At 41.8% G+C, this 20,185-nt stretch overlaps 1 protein-coding gene across 7 annotated transcripts in view; it reads left to right on the top strand.

Moving 5' to 3' along the window:
- The window catches only part of NEK7 (NIMA related kinase 7), a 132,151-nt gene that overhangs the window by 92,867 nt on the left and 19,099 nt on the right, over window positions 1-20,185 (top strand). For all 7 annotated transcript variants that reach the window (XM_025206332.1, XM_025206331.1, XM_025206334.1 and 4 more), the window contains 2 exons: window positions 9,535-9,643; window positions 12,931-13,038. In XM_025206332.1, the coding sequence (XP_025062117.1) occupies window positions 9,535-9,643; window positions 12,931-13,038 (217 nt within the window). The remainder of the gene's footprint in view (window positions 1-9,534; window positions 9,644-12,930; window positions 13,039-20,185) is intronic.

Below are 20,185 nucleotides of genomic sequence, written 5' to 3'. Positions count from 1 at the left end.
TGGCAGTGTGCCCAGCTGCCAGTCCTGCTCCATTCTCTCCCTCAGTGTGCAGGCTTGGCATGAGCCGTCGCCTCAGTCTTCCCACAGGTTGTGCCCCTGCCACGCATTGCCTATACTCCCTTACCCTCCCATGCATTGCCTATGCCCCCCCCCCCCCCCCCGGCCTTGATCTGCCTCCCCCCTCCTCTAGACCTACCTGCAGGCAGCTGTGGGTGTTGCTCTCCACCACTTTGCCTGGCTGCATTGCTGGCCATGTGCATGTGTGCACATGCTCACATGCACATCACCTGTGCCTCTGATTACCCTCCTCCTGCTCTCCTCAGCCCTAAGCAACCCGTTGTAGGCTGGAACTCTGCCAAGTTGCAAGGGGAAACCACAGATTTTCCACTTTTTTTCTTCTTTAAGGGGAAAAATCTGTGATTTTTCTCCTTGAAATGAGAAAATCCGGGTTTTCCATTTGCCATGGAAAACATGGATCCCTGGTCATTGCTCTACACCCAGTAACCATGAATAAAAATATTGACACTTTCCTGCTAAAATAATTAAAAAATAGTTTTGACAGCCCATATATGTAAATGAGGGAGTCCATAGCTGCTAGAGCTATTATTTTAAGTTTTCCTGTCCCACCCATTTTATGAGGTTAACTTTGTACCCAGGAATGTTAAAAATTAGTTTTGGTACATTTCATTTGGGCAGAAGGTTTCTCCCTATCCTTGTTCCTGGATGTCTGAATGGTCTATCTCATATTTGAAGAGATTAAAAAAAATATATTAATTGTTTTTATGCTTTCCATATTTGAAATACTTTACAAAAAGTTGTTAGAACAGCTGTTTTTTCCTTCACAATTCTGTACTGATTGCTGTATTGGAAAAATCTGCCGTGTCAGTAGTAATTCTGTGCTGTGCAAAAAACCTTTTAAGAATAGAGAAGGAAGGTTTTGCTGCTTTGTTTCGTTTTGTAGTTTAAAACTGACAAGAGTTAGAATGGGAGCCTGATGTATTTTACTGTATCATGCCATTGGTTTTATTGGGAGTCAAAAATAATAGCTCATAACAAGAAGTTAACCTTATCTTTATGTACCAATTTTCCCAAGGGGTTTTATTGGAAATAAATGCATGTAAACAAATGTTGTTGTTCAACTTAAACATGTTGTAGTGTATTTTTTAAGGAGCTTGGTTAAGCCTCTACTGAGAGAACTAAAATAATGCAATGTTCAGAAATTTCACTTCCTTGATGCTCAGGGGTTTTTTGTGATTTCAGTAGAAGATATCAATCTATAGTGCAGTAATTTTTGCTTTCAGAGGTAAGTTTAAAATATTGATGGAGCCAAATGATCATGGCTTGACTGGTCAGCAGGGAAGGTTGGTAACTGTTATTGATGCTGAAAAAGGAATGAAATCTGTTGAAAATCGAATTAAAATGAACTTCAATCAGGAGCTTTTCTAGGGATCTTTGTTAAACTTGGAAAGTCAAGAAGTTTTCATGAACCATCTTTTTCCCCTTCTCTCTATAGTCTTTGGAAAAGAGCGTTGTTCATTGAATCTTCTGAAGATGATAAAAAGCCTTTAGCAGTATTTGAGTTGATGTCAAAAACGAGAAAAAAGCATATAAACTATATTAGGCAGACAAGTTTCTTTGGGTAAATCCGGTATCTTTTATTAGACCAACTTAAATATTTGAGTCAGTCTAATAGAAGATATCGGATTTACCCAAAGAACCTTGTCTGTCTATGTCTTTATATATATATAAAGACAACCTATAGCCTATGCCCCTATAAATGGTTTTTGCATTTTTTAAGCATTTTAATACATCATGAATATAGAAGAATCTATATATATATATTGAAAATGATCATAGCAGTTTTTGTGTTCTTTATTTCAGTTTTTATGTTTTTTGGGTTATGTAACTATGAAAGGAAATTTGATTTCAACTTTCAGTCTCAGACTGAAGGGACCTCAAGAGATCATCTAGTCCAACTGGGGGTCAAACCTGCAACCTGGGTTTTGTTAGAATCATGCTTTACCAACTGAGCTTAAATAGCTGGTCATTTGCCTTAAACAGTGATCTTCCTGGAGATGCCGTTGTATTCATTGCATTCATTGTCTACGGGCATATGAGCCAGAACGTGGCATCATAAAGCATTTTGCTTGACATGTGCACCTCAGGGAAGGGGCCGGTGCTGTGCTGGACAAGGATCAGGACCCTCACGACTCTCCTGCTGTGTGTCCATGGCATGCCAACATCTTACAAGTTGAGGTTGCAGGTGTTTGAGACATTTTTGGCACTCTGCGCAAAAACATTGCCAACCCCTGGACAGTCTATTTCAGTCCTACTGAGAGATTTTTTTTCAGAATTGTTTTTCCATTTCTCAATTTGCAGTGTCCCTTATCCCCTTTACTGTTATAATTTAAATAACTTAAGGTTGTATGGGTTCATGATATGTATTAAGTCAGTTTATGTGATGGAGAAATATTACATGTCAGAGGCATATTCTTCTGCATCTTGGACAATAATGCATTGCATCCTCACTAACTGAGCAGGCAAAACTTCTGCAAAGCTGACTTGTTAAGTATGGGGGTAAATATGTAATATTACATTACTTTATTATGGAAATAACTATAACATAATAATTCTGGATGCTAGAAAAATAGATTAAATAAAATAAAATGTAAATAGTTGAAAAGAATATTTTGTTATCAAATATATGATAAAGTACTTACAAAAATGTTAGCAGTTAGTTGCTGTAGCCTCAATTCTTAGGTGTTTGGTACAGGCAAAAGATTGTTTTGCAACATTAGTTGTGGTTTAAAAAAAAAGTTACCGTAACTCATTAAATGTTGGTGTTCAATTGGACCAGCATCTGCTTGCTTTGTTTGTTCCAGCTTTGTTGCACATTAATTTTAGGCAGCTCCTAGAGCCCTTAACCTCTGGATTGTCCACATATTAACACTTGAAACTCATTTTAAGCACACTTTAGGCAGCTTAAAGTTACACCACTCCATGGCAGATCTCCAATCTGTATTACCCAGCTCATGTTCCATTAATGTATGTCCACTCCCCACAGATGAGCCACCCAAGTTACAGTCCTCCAGCATCCCAGGATGCAGTGTCCCCTCCCCCACCTTCCATTTCTGTGTGGAAAAACTTTCCACCCCCTAAAATCTACTGCCGAGGAGATAATTCTGACACTAAGCTAACTCCCTCTCTGACCCCCAGGGGTGTGATCTTCCCAACCCCAGGGGTGCAACTCCATGGAAACAGCCTGCAGAGCACATGCCAGCTAGCCAGGTCACAGGACATGAATGGGTCCAGGAGGTGGTCTAGTGGGGAGGGAGGAGACAAGGTAGGGGCTGGGGCTAGATTGGGTCCTCATGAGCTGGGGCTTCCTTCCTGGGGCAGGAGCAGTAGCTCCCCAAAAGTGCCTTCCCTCACCATTCCCACCTCCCAGCCACCTGGGAAGCATGACCAGTAAACCCCCCCCCCCCCAATCCCAATGTATTAAAACATGGGACCTTCTTTAATTTACTTCCTCTTCTTTTTTCTTTTTCTTTTTTTAACTTCTTTTTATTTTACCCTTTTCAGTGGCTGGGTGCCTTCATTTCAGTCCTATCACCGCACCCCGATTTCCTTTCCAACTCCCATTTCATTACCTGCCCCATCCCATTAACTCTCTGCCTCCTAGCTTCATGTTCTCACCCCCTCCCCATCCCATCTCTCACACTGCCCCACCTAGAGCAGTAATAAAAACCTGTCCTGGCTCCCCAGATCTCTAATGACAAATCAGCCGTGTAGGTGGGGGACAGTCAGAGAAGGTTATTAGCCTTAAGGTATGACTACTCTAAACTCAAGCTAGCACTAACATTGGTCAGCATTTGAGCAGCTCAAAGTGCAGTGTGTAACAAGGCTCTTTGTTTGATTTTTAAAGCAAATTCCAGGACTAGTGAATTCTAGAAAGGTCTGTTAGAATGTCAACTTTTAAAAATAACATTATCTAAAAGTGTGAACAGGATAGGATACATGATGGTAAACTATTTAAGTGATGCATAAAAACAGAAATAAGTTTACAATGGAATCACTACATAAAGCACGGGATCCTGTTATTACTACATAGTCCTATAATGCAGGTGAATCCCTATTCATCTTTGACCCTTTCACAGATTTCCTTTCATTTTTCCTGCATGTTCAAATTGGGTCCAAATTTTTCAATTTTTCCCCTCTGTTCTCTAAGTTCTAAAATTTTCCTTTTGTTCATATAGCTAGAACTCTTTGTTTTAACCTTCCTGTCTTAGCTGTATGTTCAACCTCCCCGTTTCCTCCATACTGAATGCTTCACCTTTAATTTTTTTTAGAGGTGCACCAATACATTGGTCCCATATCGGATTAGCACCTATATAAGGAAAATTGATTGTATCAGAAATCATCTTTTTTGGCTGATGTGGCGAAAAAATGGCACGTGTGTGCATAGCTACAGCACAGCATGGGGGTGGCCAGGAGCACATCCTGGCAATGTGGAGAGCAGCCAGGTTTGGCTGGTAAGTCTGTTGTGGGGGAAGGGGCAAGGGGGGAGGTAAAGGGCGTGGGCGGGACAGACCAAGGCCCCCAAGGTGAGGGAGGGAGTGGGTCTGGGGCAGGGGCAGGTGCTGCCTAGCCAGGGTGGGGCGGGGCGTGGGACTGAGCTGGGCATGGAGGGGAGCAGCTCCTGCTGCTACGTGCACCTCAGGAGGTCATGGGGGGCATGTGCCCTCAGATCTGTGCATGGGGTGAGGACAGGCTGCTGCTGGGGCTGGGGGTGGCCCCAGGCTCTTCCTGGAAGTGATGTTGGGCAGGGCTGCACTTGGGGCGGGCGGTGGCAGCACTGGGAGTTGGTGGTTGTGGAGGCTACGGCAAATTTTGCGGTAGCTGCAGCCCCTCCTGTAGTTTCCCTCCCAGCACTGCCACCACCCTCTCTGAGCACAGCCCTGCACCCTGCCAGGAGTCACCGTGCCCCCCAGATTAGCCCCTTGCAGCTCCGTCTCATGCCTTGCCCTGGCTGCACAGCCCCTGCCTCTGCCCCAGCCCTACTCCTTCCCTCACTGTAGAGACCTCGATCTGCCTTCCTCCATGCCCCTTCCTCCCTGTGCCCCTTCCCCTCTAACAGACTTACCAGCTGGACACTGCTCTCCAAGTTGCCTGGTTGCATATCGGCAATAGTATAGGTATCAGCCAATATAGCTTGTTAAAAATCAGCCATTAGTATCAGCCCAAAAAATATCTATTGGTGCACTCCTAGTTTTCTTGCTGAGAACTTCTTTGCTTATTACTCTATTTCATCCACTTCTTCAAATGTATCCATTCTGTCTTCCTTTTTTCCATAGCATTAAGCTTAAGTTTCTTCCTCAAGAAGGATTTTCACTCGTGCTCATACTGTGGCAGTTGCACTCCACCAAATACTGCTAAAGAAAGGACAGTATGGGTGCCTATACATGTGCAAGGAGGCTTCTCCGATGTACTGTACAGCGTGTTGAAGCAGACTTGATTAATCGATTATTCAAGTCTGCTGGAGCGTGATAATCACCACACTCCAGCAGACTCCAGTGTCATGTGTATCAGCCTCCCTGAACTTAAAAAAGGTGGTGGGGCACTTTAACTAAAGCTCATACGGTGAGCTTTAGTTAAAGCACCTCTGTCGCCATTTTTCAGTGTGGGGATGCTGATGCATGTGACATCCCTCCAGGGTGGGCTGGAGCGTGGGATGAAGCCACGGACAGCTGGTTCGGGAGTCACGAGGGAGTGCAAAGGGGGGCTCCCCTATTGCTGCATGTACCCCTGGGGGAGGCATGGGTAGATTTGTGGGCAGGATGAGCTGCCTGGTGCTGGCTCAGGGTCAGGGGCTGTGCCAGCCTCTTCCCAGTGGGGCTTGGGGCAGGACTGTGCTTGGAATTGGTAGGGGTAGGGTGGGTGGTGGCTCTGGGAGTGGTGACTGTGGGGAATTCTGGGGTGGCTGTAGCCCACCCTGTAGCTACCCCTCTCAGTGCCACCGCTGCCCTGCCTGCCCCTGCTCATCCTGAATGCAGCCCTAGCCCAGTCCCCCTGCTGGGAAGAGGCCAACTCAGCCTTTGGCCCTGAGCTCTCAGCGGGCAGCCTGTCCTTACCTCATGCACAAATCTGCGGGGACACATGCCCTCCATGCCTCCCCCCCAGGGGTGCATGCAGTGGTGGGGAGACAGCCGTCTTACCACCACCCCCTCCTACGACCCCTGAACAAGCTGCCTGTGGCTCCGTCCTGTGCTCTGCCCTGGCTGGGCAGTGCCTTCCCCTGGCTTCTCTCCCTCCCTCATGATGCGGGGGGTCTCAATCTGCACCCCTTCCCCTTCACCTCATGCTGTGGCTGAGTGCATGCACGCGGCATTTATCGGTGACATTATCAGCTACACCAGCGAAAAAAAGCTGATTGCTGTTGATGTCAATTTTCCTTTTATTGTTGCCCATCTGATATGAACTGACATATTGGAGCACCTTTACATTAAGCTGTTAATCACATCTTAAGTAGTTACCTGGCAACACATTAATGCAATAAATGGTATGACAAAAGAAGGAATAAGCCACAGAATTATTACACACTATTACACATTGTAATAACTTTACGCCTTGTTCATGTCACATCATTATTTGAATGTGTGGCCAGGCTGATTGGAGCAGCTAACCTTAGGGGCCCATTGGAGTCAAGAAGCCACAACCAGGGTTCCCAGCCAGGGAGGGAGATGGCCATGCCCATTGCTGCTGATTGGCCAAGGAGTCCAATGGCCCCACCCCTGGCAGCTTATTGGCTGTGGAGACGGCAGCCCTACCCCTCACTGCTGATTGGCCAACAGGGCCCATCCCTCACCAAGGGGATGTTCTGTATTCTGTGGATGTCAGGGTTCACCCTAGATACATCCCCTTGACTGGGAGCAGGCAGGTCAAGGCCCCAGCTGCTGGGGTGCAGCTGGAGTCCAGGGCTTCACTGCACCCCTATGTCTGGGAGCCCCATTAGCTGTGTCTTTGCTTTCTGTCCCCTGCCTTGTGCTCCCTGTCTGATCTGATGCTCTGCTGTTTGTGTGCTGTCCTATCTGCTACATGCCACACACCAAGGTTGCCTGAGATACTTGTGACACCATCACTGTGGGTTGACCAGCCCTGCCGTAGGAGATGGCCAATAGCACCACCATCAGAACAATTGCATTTTTTTCACTGAGTGTTTTTAAAGTGATGAAAAGGCAAGATAAAAATGGAAGGAACTGTATATGTGTTTAGACTTAAAATGGTACTTTCCAGCATAAGATATATGTTACAAATTTGATTATATTGTATTAACATAAAAATACCTTGTTACAAATTGGGGTGAAAAGTAAAGTCAAGAACAGATTTATTTTATGGTGTATTTTCTTTTTTCCCCTCTCCTCAGAAGCCAAAGTCTCCCTCTGTTACTCCCTGAAAACACATTACTTGGCTGGAGATCTGTTTCTTTGCAGAACCAGCCTGCTTTAACAGCTCTAGCTTTCCACCATTGTTTTGCTTCTTTGTGCAGCACAAAACAAGGAAAGATTAAGAATTTGCATGAGACAAAAAGTATGATAATCCCTCCCAGTAATTTTATATAGATTGATTTAAAATTAATTGGGTTATGAAATATTACCTATTTCTGTAGTGAATTAAATGCTTCATTAAACAGTGGGAACAAATTTAACAGTTCTCTGTGACATCCTCTTAACATGAATAATAAATTAAAAGTTTACATTTGTAGCAAGTGAATATTACTGATGACCTAAGAGAAATTTGTTTAATGTCATGTAAAAGTTGCAGGCTTTCAGTAGGATCTGAATATCCTCCATATTTATGTGGATGACTGGAATGCTTAAATCACTGAAACACTGAAGCAGTTTCTCTGGTATTTTGTGTATGCTGTGCTACAAAATTACAGATGGCAAATGAATGAAATGTTGAAAGGAAATTCGTATTTACAAACATTATGTTTCACTTTAAAGTTCATAATGGAAAAGATGCAGACATTTTGTGAGCAGTTTTTCACCATTGCAATGCTTTAAAGTTCAGTTTAAACATTTGGAAGATGTTTTTTAAAGTACATAGTTTAATTATAGTGATTTCAGAATGCATTTTAAATCAAGGAAGTATGCTTTCATATGCATATACTTACATGGTATTCTGTATTTGTTTTTAAATGAAAAGAAACCTGGTCCCCATCTTCCTGTTGACATCAAACAATCCTCTGATATGCAAATCTAGCTATGGGGAGAACAGATACACAGGGTCTGTTTGGATTCAATCCAAGTCTGTGTGAAAATTATATTTAAATAAATGAATTATAAGCTTAGGATCATTTGAATAAAATGCATAATATTGTCTACAACTAAAATTACTATTTTGGGTAGAATGTTGACTTCATATAGCTCTAGTGTGTTTTACTCAGGTTAGTTTTAAAATACCTTTCTGTTTCTCCTATGTATGTTTCTTGTTTTGGGATGCAGCCCAAGTGGCTTATTTTAAAATAATGAACAGAACAAAACATCTCTTTTCCTATAGCATTGATAACTATTCTGTAAATGATCTTTCTTTCAAATGTAATACTGATTTTATATTGGTATGTGTATTTTAATAAATGGTTTATAAGGTATGTACGGATTATCTTCCTTCTTATAGAAAAGACAAGCTACAGACCTCTAGGAAACAATTTTTGTTTTAGCCCTTTGACTCATGCCTGCAAAACTTAACACTCAAACATGCATTTTTTTTTAAACTGGCTGTTACAGATTCTTAATATAAAATAATGGAAAACACTGCAGTTATGCCATCTTGAAATACCATATTCGAAATAGATTTATATAGTTGAATGTTAAGTTTTTCTTAAGCTATAACAATACCTTAAACTACGACTACTGTACCTGTTTAACAGGTAACAGAATGGAGAAACTGATTGATTGAAGTTATCTAAATCTTTAGAAATATTTTTGTATTCTTAGTTTCACTATTTTCAGGGCTTCTAAAATATACTTATGAATGCATGTTCTCAGTATTTTTCTTTCATCTAAGCTCATTGAAATTGGAACCTATAGAAATTCATGTGTTGGTAAAGCACACCTTTATTTTGGGAATGTCTATAGGAGCTTTTCTTGTATATTGCCTTCACCCAGTCATTGATACGCTCATTGTGCACTACATCATACTGCCCCACAGTAAAGCTTTTTATTCTTGGAATAGTATTATTTTGTTAAATACCATGTAAACTCTGGTTAGAATTGTAGATTTATTTAAGTAGTTGATATTAAATGCAGCATCTGCATGTGTGTGTTTAATATATGTTCTCTGCTGCTGAAATTGTGTTTTTAAAATTTTGGTTGTGCTGTCCACATTAGGAAATAATTCTAGAAACTTTCATTTAGGTAAAGTGAACTTTTCATCCTAACAGTTTTAAAGGAGTTTCCTGTTTTCATACTTTATTGTTTTGTACAAATCCAGAATTGAGTCTTTAGTACTTCTCTTTTTGTCTTTGTTATAAAGCATTTTAAGAAACAGAAGAGGTTGATTCCTGAAAGGACAGTTTGGAAGTACTTTGTTCAGCTTTGCAGTGCACTGGAACACATGCATTCTCGTCGTGTCATGCATAGAGGTAATAATATCACATCTCTAACAAGTATTTAAGATATGAGCACTTGGGATATCATTCTGAATGATACCAAATACAGTCATGCTATTTTATTTAAAAAAATTAAATCCTTTACTTTGAAAGGCATGCCATAGGGGTGTTGTGACTTGCTATGCTGGGAGAGGATTTTGTTTTGTTATATCTGTATACAGTTACCTAATAACAGATGTAAAATATTCTTCCTAAACATTTCCTGGACCATCATGTGTACAATGCTCCTGTGCAATATTTGGTATTTAGCATTTTGTGCCAAATAGCGACTTGGTGTTTAGTGTTCAAAATAAGTGATAGGGCTTTAGGTGCCTGAGACCTTGCCAACATTTCTCCTTCTTACTTCCCCCATTCCATCTGCTAACTCCTATTTCTCATCCCATCTCTTCTCCTATTTCCTCCCTTGGATCCTCAGGTCTCTTTACCTTCATTCTCTGCCACCTTGCTCATGATTGCTTTTTTCTTTCCTCTCAAACTCTCATTTTCTTCAGACACGTACATTTTCTCCTATGCATCCTTTCACTGATATACTCACTAAGTTTCCTTACTTGCACAGTTTATGCTGTCACATTCCTTTATTCCTCTCCACTGCTAAAACCATATTATCAAGTTTTGTAGCTTTCAGTTGCTCCTATGAGAGATGGAATGTCTCTTACCCATGTTAACCCTCTCTGCTTCTTCTCACAACATCTCCATTTCCCCTTCATTGGGCCAAAGAAATGGGAATAGAGATGGCAAAGAAGGACACAAGTGGCATCTAGAGGCTAGGGATAGACATTGAAAAAGCCTGAGCCTGAATTGATTCAGTCTTTACAGGTTAGTCTAACCTGCTAGACTAAACTGGTTTGTAACCATACAGACATACCCTATGGACTGAGGAAATGCTGGCACCTGCCTGCAGTGCCTCAGGCTAGAAGCCGGGGGGCACTAGAGCAGCTCTCCCTTCACTTTAACAGCACTGAGTTTGGGGGGGGGTCATGGCCAGGCCCCTACAGGATGCTCTGATTAGGGAAGGGTCTCCTCCCCCATTGATAACAGAGCATTTATCAGCGCTGTTATCAGCATTTATCACCCCATCAGAAAACAAAGCCTCTCTTATTAGTTCAAGCTCTTTTTAAACAACTTTTTCCAAGGAAGGAATGGAGGGACATTACCAGCTACTTGTTTATTAGCTCCAAAAAGCCCTAAGTGGAAACTGAGCTGTCTGCCTTTGTCCTGTCTGCCACAGCATGGGCCCTAGCCAGCATGTGTTATGCTAGCCAGTGCTGAGAGGTGTCTGTGTAAGGCAGAGGGGAGGGGGGAATCCCTGCTTAGCAGGAAGTGGTGAGGAGGGTGGGGGAAGGGGGAAGCCAGGCAGACGCCTCCAGTGTCTGCTGGAGCTCCAGCCAGGGAGCACAGGGGAGGAGCCAGCTCTGCTGCGGAGCAGAGAACCTTTTTTGAGCATGCTAGGATGCTGCGAGAATCTTTTTTAACTTAAACCAGGAAGGGGTCTGCAACATACATTGCATAAACCAGTTTGACCCAAATCAGTTCAGTCTGATACTACATTCAGTCAGTTTTATCTCATACTGGTTTCAGCCATTTTCAAACTGGTTTATGTTCACTGAACATCTCTTTCCAGGTTTAAACCAGTTTGTGATCACTTAAACCAGTTTATGTGTAATGTTTGTCCCTAGCCAGAATGCTTTGTGAGTGATTCTTAAATTCCACCTCTTTCTAGGTGGCTATATATTGCCGAGATCCAAATATGCAGATAGAAGCTCAGATCTTTACCTAATTCTATGATGGCTTGGGATGCATAGTTGGTTTCATGCAGTAGACCCAGCTGCCTGTGCAAAGAGCTAATTTGTATGATCTGTTTGTCTTTTTTAGCATGCATGCATGCGCATTAAAGACCAAATATCTGAAATTACTAACTGCGTGGAAGTATAATTTCTGATCACATTTTATTTCATCTCATGAAAATCTTAAATACCATATTTACTCACATGCCCCATGAGCCCTTTTCCCCAAAAATCAACCCTCAAAATTTTTCACCAAAAATCAACCCCCAAATAGCTTAAGCAGGGAATGTGATTTTTAATTTGCTGTAAGATGGCTGCCAGCTTCTCTTTCAGGTAGGATACAGGAGGGGCAGAGTCCAGTGTTAACCCTCTTATGGTCACTGTCAAATAAGCTAGTTTTTGACTGAGTAGGCAACACTGAACTTCATCTCTTCTGCTTGTCACAGAAAGAACCTGGCAGTCATCTTGCAACACTGCCTCTCCATGAAAAAGCTGGCTGTAGGCCATGACTGAAGAAATCTTTTTTTTTTCTTTCTTAGTTTTTGCCTTCCGAGAAAAAAGGTGCGTCTCTCATTTGCTGGCACATGTTATATGACAAAATAGGATAAGTCTAAATAACTCCGTTACTAACCCTTTAAATGGTAACATTTCCCAGGGTTCCAGAAAAAAGTTAAATGTGCATAAAATTTCAGGTAAAAAGAAAAACTCAGAGCAGGGTAATTAGGGTTATCAGTTCAAGCTCAAAACTTTTGAGCAGCCTGTGCTGGGAACATTCAACCTGTATAAAGATAAGGTAAATTTTAGGTTGTTAGGAGGCTAGGATTAAGTACCATTTATAAAAATGTTATCCCCAAATTGTACAGCAAAGTCTAGAGTTGGGGTTTTGATTGAATGCTGTTTGCAAAATATAACTGCGTGGGATATATAACATCCTTTTTTATTACGTTTTATTAGCCTAGTTCTACTGAAGGAGTTCAAATTGTTTTTCTCCTTAATGAAACTTTTTGAAAAGTACATTTCTGCTATTCCAGAAAATTGTTTGTTTATTTTATATATATGTCGTGGCGACGTGCAATCTGATCAGGCAAAGTAATAGAAATGGATTGTAAGGTTTCGTAGTGTGATATTTAAAATGTAAAGCAGTAGTATGATAACACTAAGGAATGTGTCATAGAGCTGTTGTCAGACTATACATATGCTATTGTTTCATATTTAGGATTATTTTATTGTTATGCTTTTCTTTGCTCAATATTTTTTTTTGCTTAAATTGCTTCATATTTATACCATTTCAAAATAAAGTTAATTTGAATGTTTAAAAAATTCCTAAATATACCTTTATTAATTAGTTACAAAGTATTCTAGAAGCTATTGCCGTACTTGGCTAACTTCACACCAAAATAAATGGCTCTTTACATGTATTATAGACAATTTATATTTTTATTGCTAACTTACTGCAAAATATGTTTTTCTTCTCAGACATAAAGCCAGCTAATGTTTTCATTACGGCAACAGGGGTAGTAAAGCTTGGAGACCTTGGTCTTGGACGATTTTTCAGTTCTAAAACCACAGCTGCACATTCTTTAGGTAAGATTTTAGTGAAAAAATACTTCATTTTAGCAAGTAATAAAATAACATTGTGCGTGCATACTTGATTTTTGTTTAGTTGTGTTAACACTTTGCAACCACTGTAGGCAAAGCTTAGGAAACTACATTGCAGGTCTGTTTAAAACTCAAGTTTCTTGTTCTTTTGCCCTTGGATCATTTAATACATCAAATCGTCTTTATATATCAAATCATCCTTATTGAAACAGTGCTTTATAGAGATATAACAACAATGATATTGAATTGCATCAATGGTAGAGACTGCACATAACTTTTAATCTACTGTTGGAACACATTGTAATCATGTATAAATTTACATTTCGCCATCATAGAAAATCTGATGCATTTCATGGAGACAAATAGAAGTTAGCTGTTTCCTGTGTTCAAACAGAATAAAAACAAAATTTGAAGCAACATTCAACACCGGGGGGGGGAGTTCTCATCTTAAATTCAAGTACAGTTCAGGGCAAGTAGCTGCTGTGGTGCTGACCCCAACTCTGATCTTGACCTGATGGAGACTTTGTGATGCAGAGAGAGTGTTGGGAAATTACACTGGGGGTGGGGTGGGTGGGATGAGTGCAGGGAGATTGTATGGGGTGGGGTGGAGGGAGGATGGGGACACCTCATGGTGGGGAAGGTGTGTGGGAAGATCATGCAGGGATGGGTGGAGGGACTGTGGGGAGACCACATGAAGGTAGGGAGTTCATGGAGACTGCTCAATGTCCAGGGAGAGTGCAAGGAGACCACATGGTGAGGAAAATTGGGGAGCATGGGGAAACTGCATGATGCAGAGTGGGGGAGTGCAGGGAGATTGTATGGTCGCAGGAGAGTAGAAGGGGAGAGACCAGACCAGTAGAGGAGCTGCTTCGGCTCCACCTCTGGCCCCAACCTGGGGCTGGGGCCTGGGCTGCTGCTGCGGCTTCTGCCTGGTCAGGGCTGGAGCCACTGTGTGCTCTGGACCCTGGCCAAAGCTGAAGTCAGAGCCACCACATCAGGTAAGTGGGAGTGGGGGCCAGGTCCTGGGGGGGAAGGTTGGGGACCTTTGGCCAGGGAAGGCAAGTGGCAGGGAGGATGACACCAGGGGATACAGGCACAAGAAGTGGGACAAATGGCATAAGGACAGGGTACAGGCTGCCTGCCCTCCACCCCCGCCCCTGCTTTCCCTGCTTATTCACTGCTGCTGCTTTCCCCACTGCAGCAGTGGGGGAATGAATCTAAGATGACCTTTCGATAACTAGTTTCCATATATGGAAAGTTATAACAGATTTATTATTTTCCATGTGTTGAATCTAGTTATCTAATTTTATTCTAAATTAGCTGGGATTTGGATAAATTATATGGGAAGTCAAAGTCATATGGGAAAAATTGGTTACATAGTAGCAAGCTAGTTTGGGAAAGTTACATGTTGAGCACAGAAATTCTACCCTCTTACAGGGTTCTGCAAACACAAAATTACACTTATTTTAATTGTGCTTTACAAAATATTTGTATCATCATGTCCGGTATTTGCAGTCTTCCCATCTGAAGACAAATTTCCTTATAACAATCTAGGATGAATGAGATGAGGTCCTTAGGATGTAACTCTATAAAATACAGGCATTTTTTTCTCCTTTTAAAAAAGGAATGAAAAGAAAAATATTTTTTGAATTCTAAAAATTATAAAAATGAAAACACATGATTCCCTTTGTGATGGAAATTGGATAGTACATGGAAAGTGTTTAAATTATCTATACCAAAGGCATTCTCAGGGAATCCCTATCTTGTGAATATCATTTGAGGAGATCTGGAATCTAGGGAGATTAAATGGACCTCTAAAAACATAGTCATAGCTGCGCAACAGATACTGTTGTATCTGAATATGAATAATGTGAAGAGGAATAGCTCTTAATAGAGTAATCAGTACCTTTTAAAGAGAGAAAGTTGTGGGGAAGGGTCTTACTACTTCTAGTAGAGTTAAATGGTTATGTGTTATATTAGGTATATAAGTACTATAAACCTTTTGTACAGGTGCATATTTTGAATCCAAAATCTTAAATGTATTAGAAGTGCGAGATCCTGCAGAATTTTCATGAATCCAACTCAAAGACATCCTGAAAAATGGATGGTGAATTTATCTCTAGACAACATAAAGTATCTAGACCAAGGAGGGCCAATCTTTTTGGCAGGCGTGCCATAAATTAGCTGAGGGAATCTATGTTATTTCATATTAAAAAAAATGAGGAGAATGGAGGGAATGTTCTTTGCTTGGTTTCCTTTTTCTGGAGTTCAAATTTAATCCGTAAAGTTCCTACCTGAGATTTTGTAGATCACTGTGTCACTGAAGAGTATTATAGTACTTGCTGGCGTAGTATGTTAGTGACTGGTTCAGGCAGTATTATGGTTTTCTTTCATGTTGCTCATCATAGATTAGGGTCTGCTAATGCTTGTAAAAAATATGGTACACAAAACAACAATGTGAACAAGCTGCAGCGGGAACAAACATTACTTTACTGTGTTTGCAGAAACCAGTAAATTTCTAATCTACCATGCCATAGAGGAGGAGCACAAATCAGGGACAGTTGGTCTGTTCCTTTGAGTTATAAATCAAAAACATAGGTAAGAAAAACAATTGCTTCAGTACTTTATTTTTAGGTTCACCGTAGGACATCAGTTATACAGGGCTTGGAGACTGAGCTAGGGTTCAAAAGGATCCTTTTAAAGGCCTCTCTTACAAACAGAAATCAGCAGGGAAGAAGAAAACAGATACCTTTTTTTAAACTCAATTTTATTTTAAAGCTGGATTTTGTTGGTAGCATTGGGGAAGAGTCAACCCCAGGAAATTATCCTGAACTTTTTTATTTAAAGTAAGTCTACACTGGAAACACATGAGCACTTTACTTACTACTTAGCACCAGTGTTAGTACACTAATTTATCATATCACTTTTATGACATTCTTGATACAACTGATATTTAGCAACAAAAGATTTCTCATGATACCTCTGATATGGTTTCCTTTGACTCTTTCCTTGAAAGTAACCCTTTTTTTCCTCTCTACTTCCTTCCACAGTCCTTGTAGCCCAAAAGAAATTACAACTACAGGAATTATGAGCTTTGTCCATATGCTAATCTTTCATCTACTTTTTAAATATGTGAATAGCAAAGCAAAATCAGATTTTCAGAGATATGAAGAAATTTCCAATACTTATCAATTATATCTGTCAATTATGAAGAAAGTCCAATAAATAAATTACATTTGCCAAAATATTCAAACTTCAAAACAGAGCTCCTAAAACAAGTTGCAGTAGTTATAGAGGCTTGGCTATGGGTAGTTAGTATTCTTTTAACTCTGCATGCATTCGTATCAGAATTAGATATAACTTCTTCTGCATCTGCACTGACTAGAGAGATGCTTGAGAACAAGGACACACTTTCTTAATTTCTCTTTATGGCCTTTGATGGATGTACTGACATTTAATTCCCTCCTTCCCAATACACAGCTGTAATATTGGAATCACCCTGTGTTTTAAAAATAGGTAGTTAATGTTGATTTCAATATGCTGCCATTCTGTTTTCCTTTCTGAATTCCAGCTAGAGAGAGCTGCACATCTTAAAAGCAGAATCTATTAATGGCTTTGGTGGCAGCTCATAAAGCTTAGCTATAAAAAGAAGAATTCAGTATAAAGGTAATATAACCCTTCAATTCTTCCATGGCATGTTTTTGGTGGCTGCTTTGCTCTTTGCATACAGCAGACAGTTGTCACTTGCATGGCTAGAGTGCCCTCTTGGGGGCAGAGAGGAAGGTCTGCATGGTCTCCATTCCTTGTAAATCCCTTGATCTACTGAAAGTGCAGTACCCTCTGCATTGAGACCACAGTAACTGACCATGAAAACTTTTCTGTCAGGAACTCCAATATACTTCCATTAAAGTGGGTTATGTAGAGTCAAAGTGGACTACAGAAAAGATGATACAAATGCACTTGACCCTGCTCTCCTTGCATATGGATCTCAGGACCTGTGGAGAATCTTTTCTCTTTCTTGTGGGCAGGAGCAGATCAGAGTGTATATGATCCACCAACCAGCCTATAATTTGTCACAGATAGCCATCTCATATTATGTTTGAGGCCAGTAATTTATGGCTTTATTCATCTCCTTCATTAGAGGAGCAGTTTGGAGGCTGTTCATAAAATAGAAAAATCAAAGATACAGTTCTTTAATATGTAAATTATAGATATTAACAAATATCCAAAAAGAAATTGGTGTGTTCTTACCCGTAGCATGCACACACCAATCTAATAGATTTATTTTCAGGACCTCTGTGATCTAGTTTGACTCCTTAATAAAATAGACCAAGTGCGGTTGAAGAAGAGTTTATCTTAGAAACTGTCTGGTCTTGATTTAAAAGATGCCAGTGGTACCACAGTGTTTGTTATTCTAGTAGTTCATTAGAACCATCAGTTACCAAATTTTTGTTTTCTGTGTAAATAAATGATGATCATATCATTTTTTTTATACATGATGTAGACTGAGCTCTTGAGTCTTTTACTATGTGATATTCTAATCACACTCACGGTTCTTCTCTGCAGCCTCTCTGATCTTTCCCGTTCTTTGAATTATGGACACTATTAATGGACAGAGTATTCCAGTAACTGTTATATTGGTGCCAAATGCGACAGACATCCTACTTTATGTTCTCCTGATTATCAAAGGATCATAGAATTTCAACATGTTAACTCTGTTGCCTTTAGCAACCAAATATGTATCTCATAAAAATGTTACTAATTAATATGTTTGACTTGATCTGTTCTCTGTAAATCAGCAACAGCATTTATAAATGCTGAATCATAGAAAAATAAGGCTAAAAGGCATCTTCAGAGGTCATTGAGTCCCACCCCGTGCACCAGCGCAGGATCATCTCTACCTAAACCATCCAGGGAAATGTTCATCTAACTGCTATTTACAGACTTCCACACCTCTCTATGTAATCTGTTCCAAAACTTAATTACCTTGATTCAACCTATATCTTCCTTGTTGCAGTCTAAACCCTGTACTTCTTATCTTGTTTCCTATGGTCTCCAAAAGCAATCGATTCCCATCCTCTGTATAACAACCCTTTTACTGTTTCAACACTTTTCACATACTCCTCTTCTCCAGTCTAAATAATGCCAGTTCTTTTAGCCTGTCCTCAGGTATTATGTTTTTAAGATAATTTGTCTCTTTTTTGCTTTTCTCTGGACACCTTCCAGTTTATCTACATCTTTCTTCAAGTAAGGTGCCCAAAACTGGGCACAATATTGGACGTGAAGCATCAGCATTGCTGAATGAAGTGGAAGAATTGCTTGCTGTGACTTGCGCACAATATTCCTATTAATACCTCCCAGCAGGCTTTTGGCTTTTCTGTAACAATATTGCACTGACTCACATTTGGCTTGCTATCTGTTATAAAGCCCAGATCCTTTTCTGAAGTCCCCCTGCCAGTCATTCGCCATTTTATATCTGTACATTTGATTGATCCTTCCAAGGTGTAGTCCTTTGTACTTGGCCATACTGAATTTAATCTGATTTATTTCAGACCACTTTTCCAATTTATCAAAGTTGTCCTGAATACTAACCTATCCTATAAAATGTCTGCAGCCCCTTCCAACTTGCTATATTCCTTAAATTATGTAAGCATACATTCAGTTCTGTCTTCCAACTAATTAATGATGTTATTGAATAGTACCAGATTCAGAATAGACACCTGGAAAATTACTCCTATTTTGACACTGAGCCATCGATGACCAGGGATCCTGGTTTTGCCGAATTAAAAAAAATCACAAATTCTCTGCTAACCCCCCCCAAATCCATGATTAAAATTGAACCCCCCCAGCTCCCCTGGCCCTGATGGTGCCCCTTACTCCCCACCCATAGCCCAAACAGCCTTGCTGGTGCCCCTCGCCCCCCACCTACAGCCCCTGCTCCCCCAGCCCTGCTGGAGGGGGCCCCCAGCTGCCAGGGCTACGAACCTGGGTCCACAGTCCCCTGCCTCCACTCCCCACTGCAGGGGGCTTGTGTGGGGCGGCTCCCGCCACTGTGCACACTCCCAGAGGGAGGGGGGACCCGTGCCCCCCAGATCTGTACCTGGGGCAGGCGTAGGCTGTGGGCTTGAGCTCCCACGCTGCTTCTTCCACCCACAGCCTCTGGAGTCTGGTGGGCATGACTCAGCATGGCTGGGCACAGTGGGGCTGCATGGGGATCTCTTTCCCGCTGCTTGCCCCCCTCCCCACTGCCCCGATGATGCACCTCTTGTGCATGGGTCTTCAGTGAGCGCAGTGGCACAGGGCTGCACCCCTCAAAGCAGCGGCAGTCTCTGGAGGCACGTTGCCAGGGCAGTGGGGGTGGGGGGTGGGGGAAAGCAGTGGCAAGGAGATCCTTGCACAGCCCTGCTGTCCCCAGCCGCACCAGGTGGTTCTCACCAGGCTCTCGAGGCCCCAGGGGAGGGGAGGGGAGGGAAGAAGGGTGGGAGCCCAAGCCCGCAGCCTGTACCAGTCCTGGGTACAGATCTGGGGGGCGCTGGTTCCCCCTGCTCCCCAGGAGTGTGCATGGCAGCGAGGAGCTGACCCTCCCCTTCCCCTGGATGAACCACCCACAGCCCTGTCCTGCTCCCTGCTGGGGCCCTGCAGCCATGCATTGTGGCCCTAAGCCCCACCCTAAGCCCCACCTCAGCCCTGACCAGCTCCTTCTCTCCCCCACTTACCTGCTGGAGCTGCTTTGCAGCCTGCCTGGAGCCACGTGCTTGTCCATGCACATGGCGCCCCCTGTCTCTTTGCGTTCCTCCTGCTCTCTAGCAGCCTGCAAGGAGCCCATTGCAAAATGGTAAAATCCATGGGTTTCTCTTGTAAAATGAGAAATCCACGTTTGCTTCTGGTAAAAGGTAAAATCCATGGTTTACTCCGTTTTTCTGTGGGAAACGAAAAATCCGGATCCCTGTTGATGACTACTCTTTCAGCATGATTATTTAATGATGTATGCACTCGTTTTATAGGAATCTCAACTAGACTACATTTCCTTAGCTTTCTTATGAGAACATCTTGGGAAGCTGTGTCAGATACCTAGCTTAAGGTTAAGCTATATCACATCCACTGCTTCAACAAAGTTTGCAAGGTTAAAAAA

Source organism: Alligator sinensis, unplaced genomic scaffold (genome assembly GCF_000455745.1).
Source record: "Alligator sinensis unplaced genomic scaffold, ASM45574v1 scaffold34_1, whole genome shotgun sequence".
Lineage (NCBI taxonomy): Eukaryota > Metazoa > Chordata > Crocodylia > Alligatoridae > Alligator > Alligator sinensis.
Note: the sequence above shows the minus strand (reverse complement) of the source record. Positions and strands in the feature narration are given on the sequence as shown.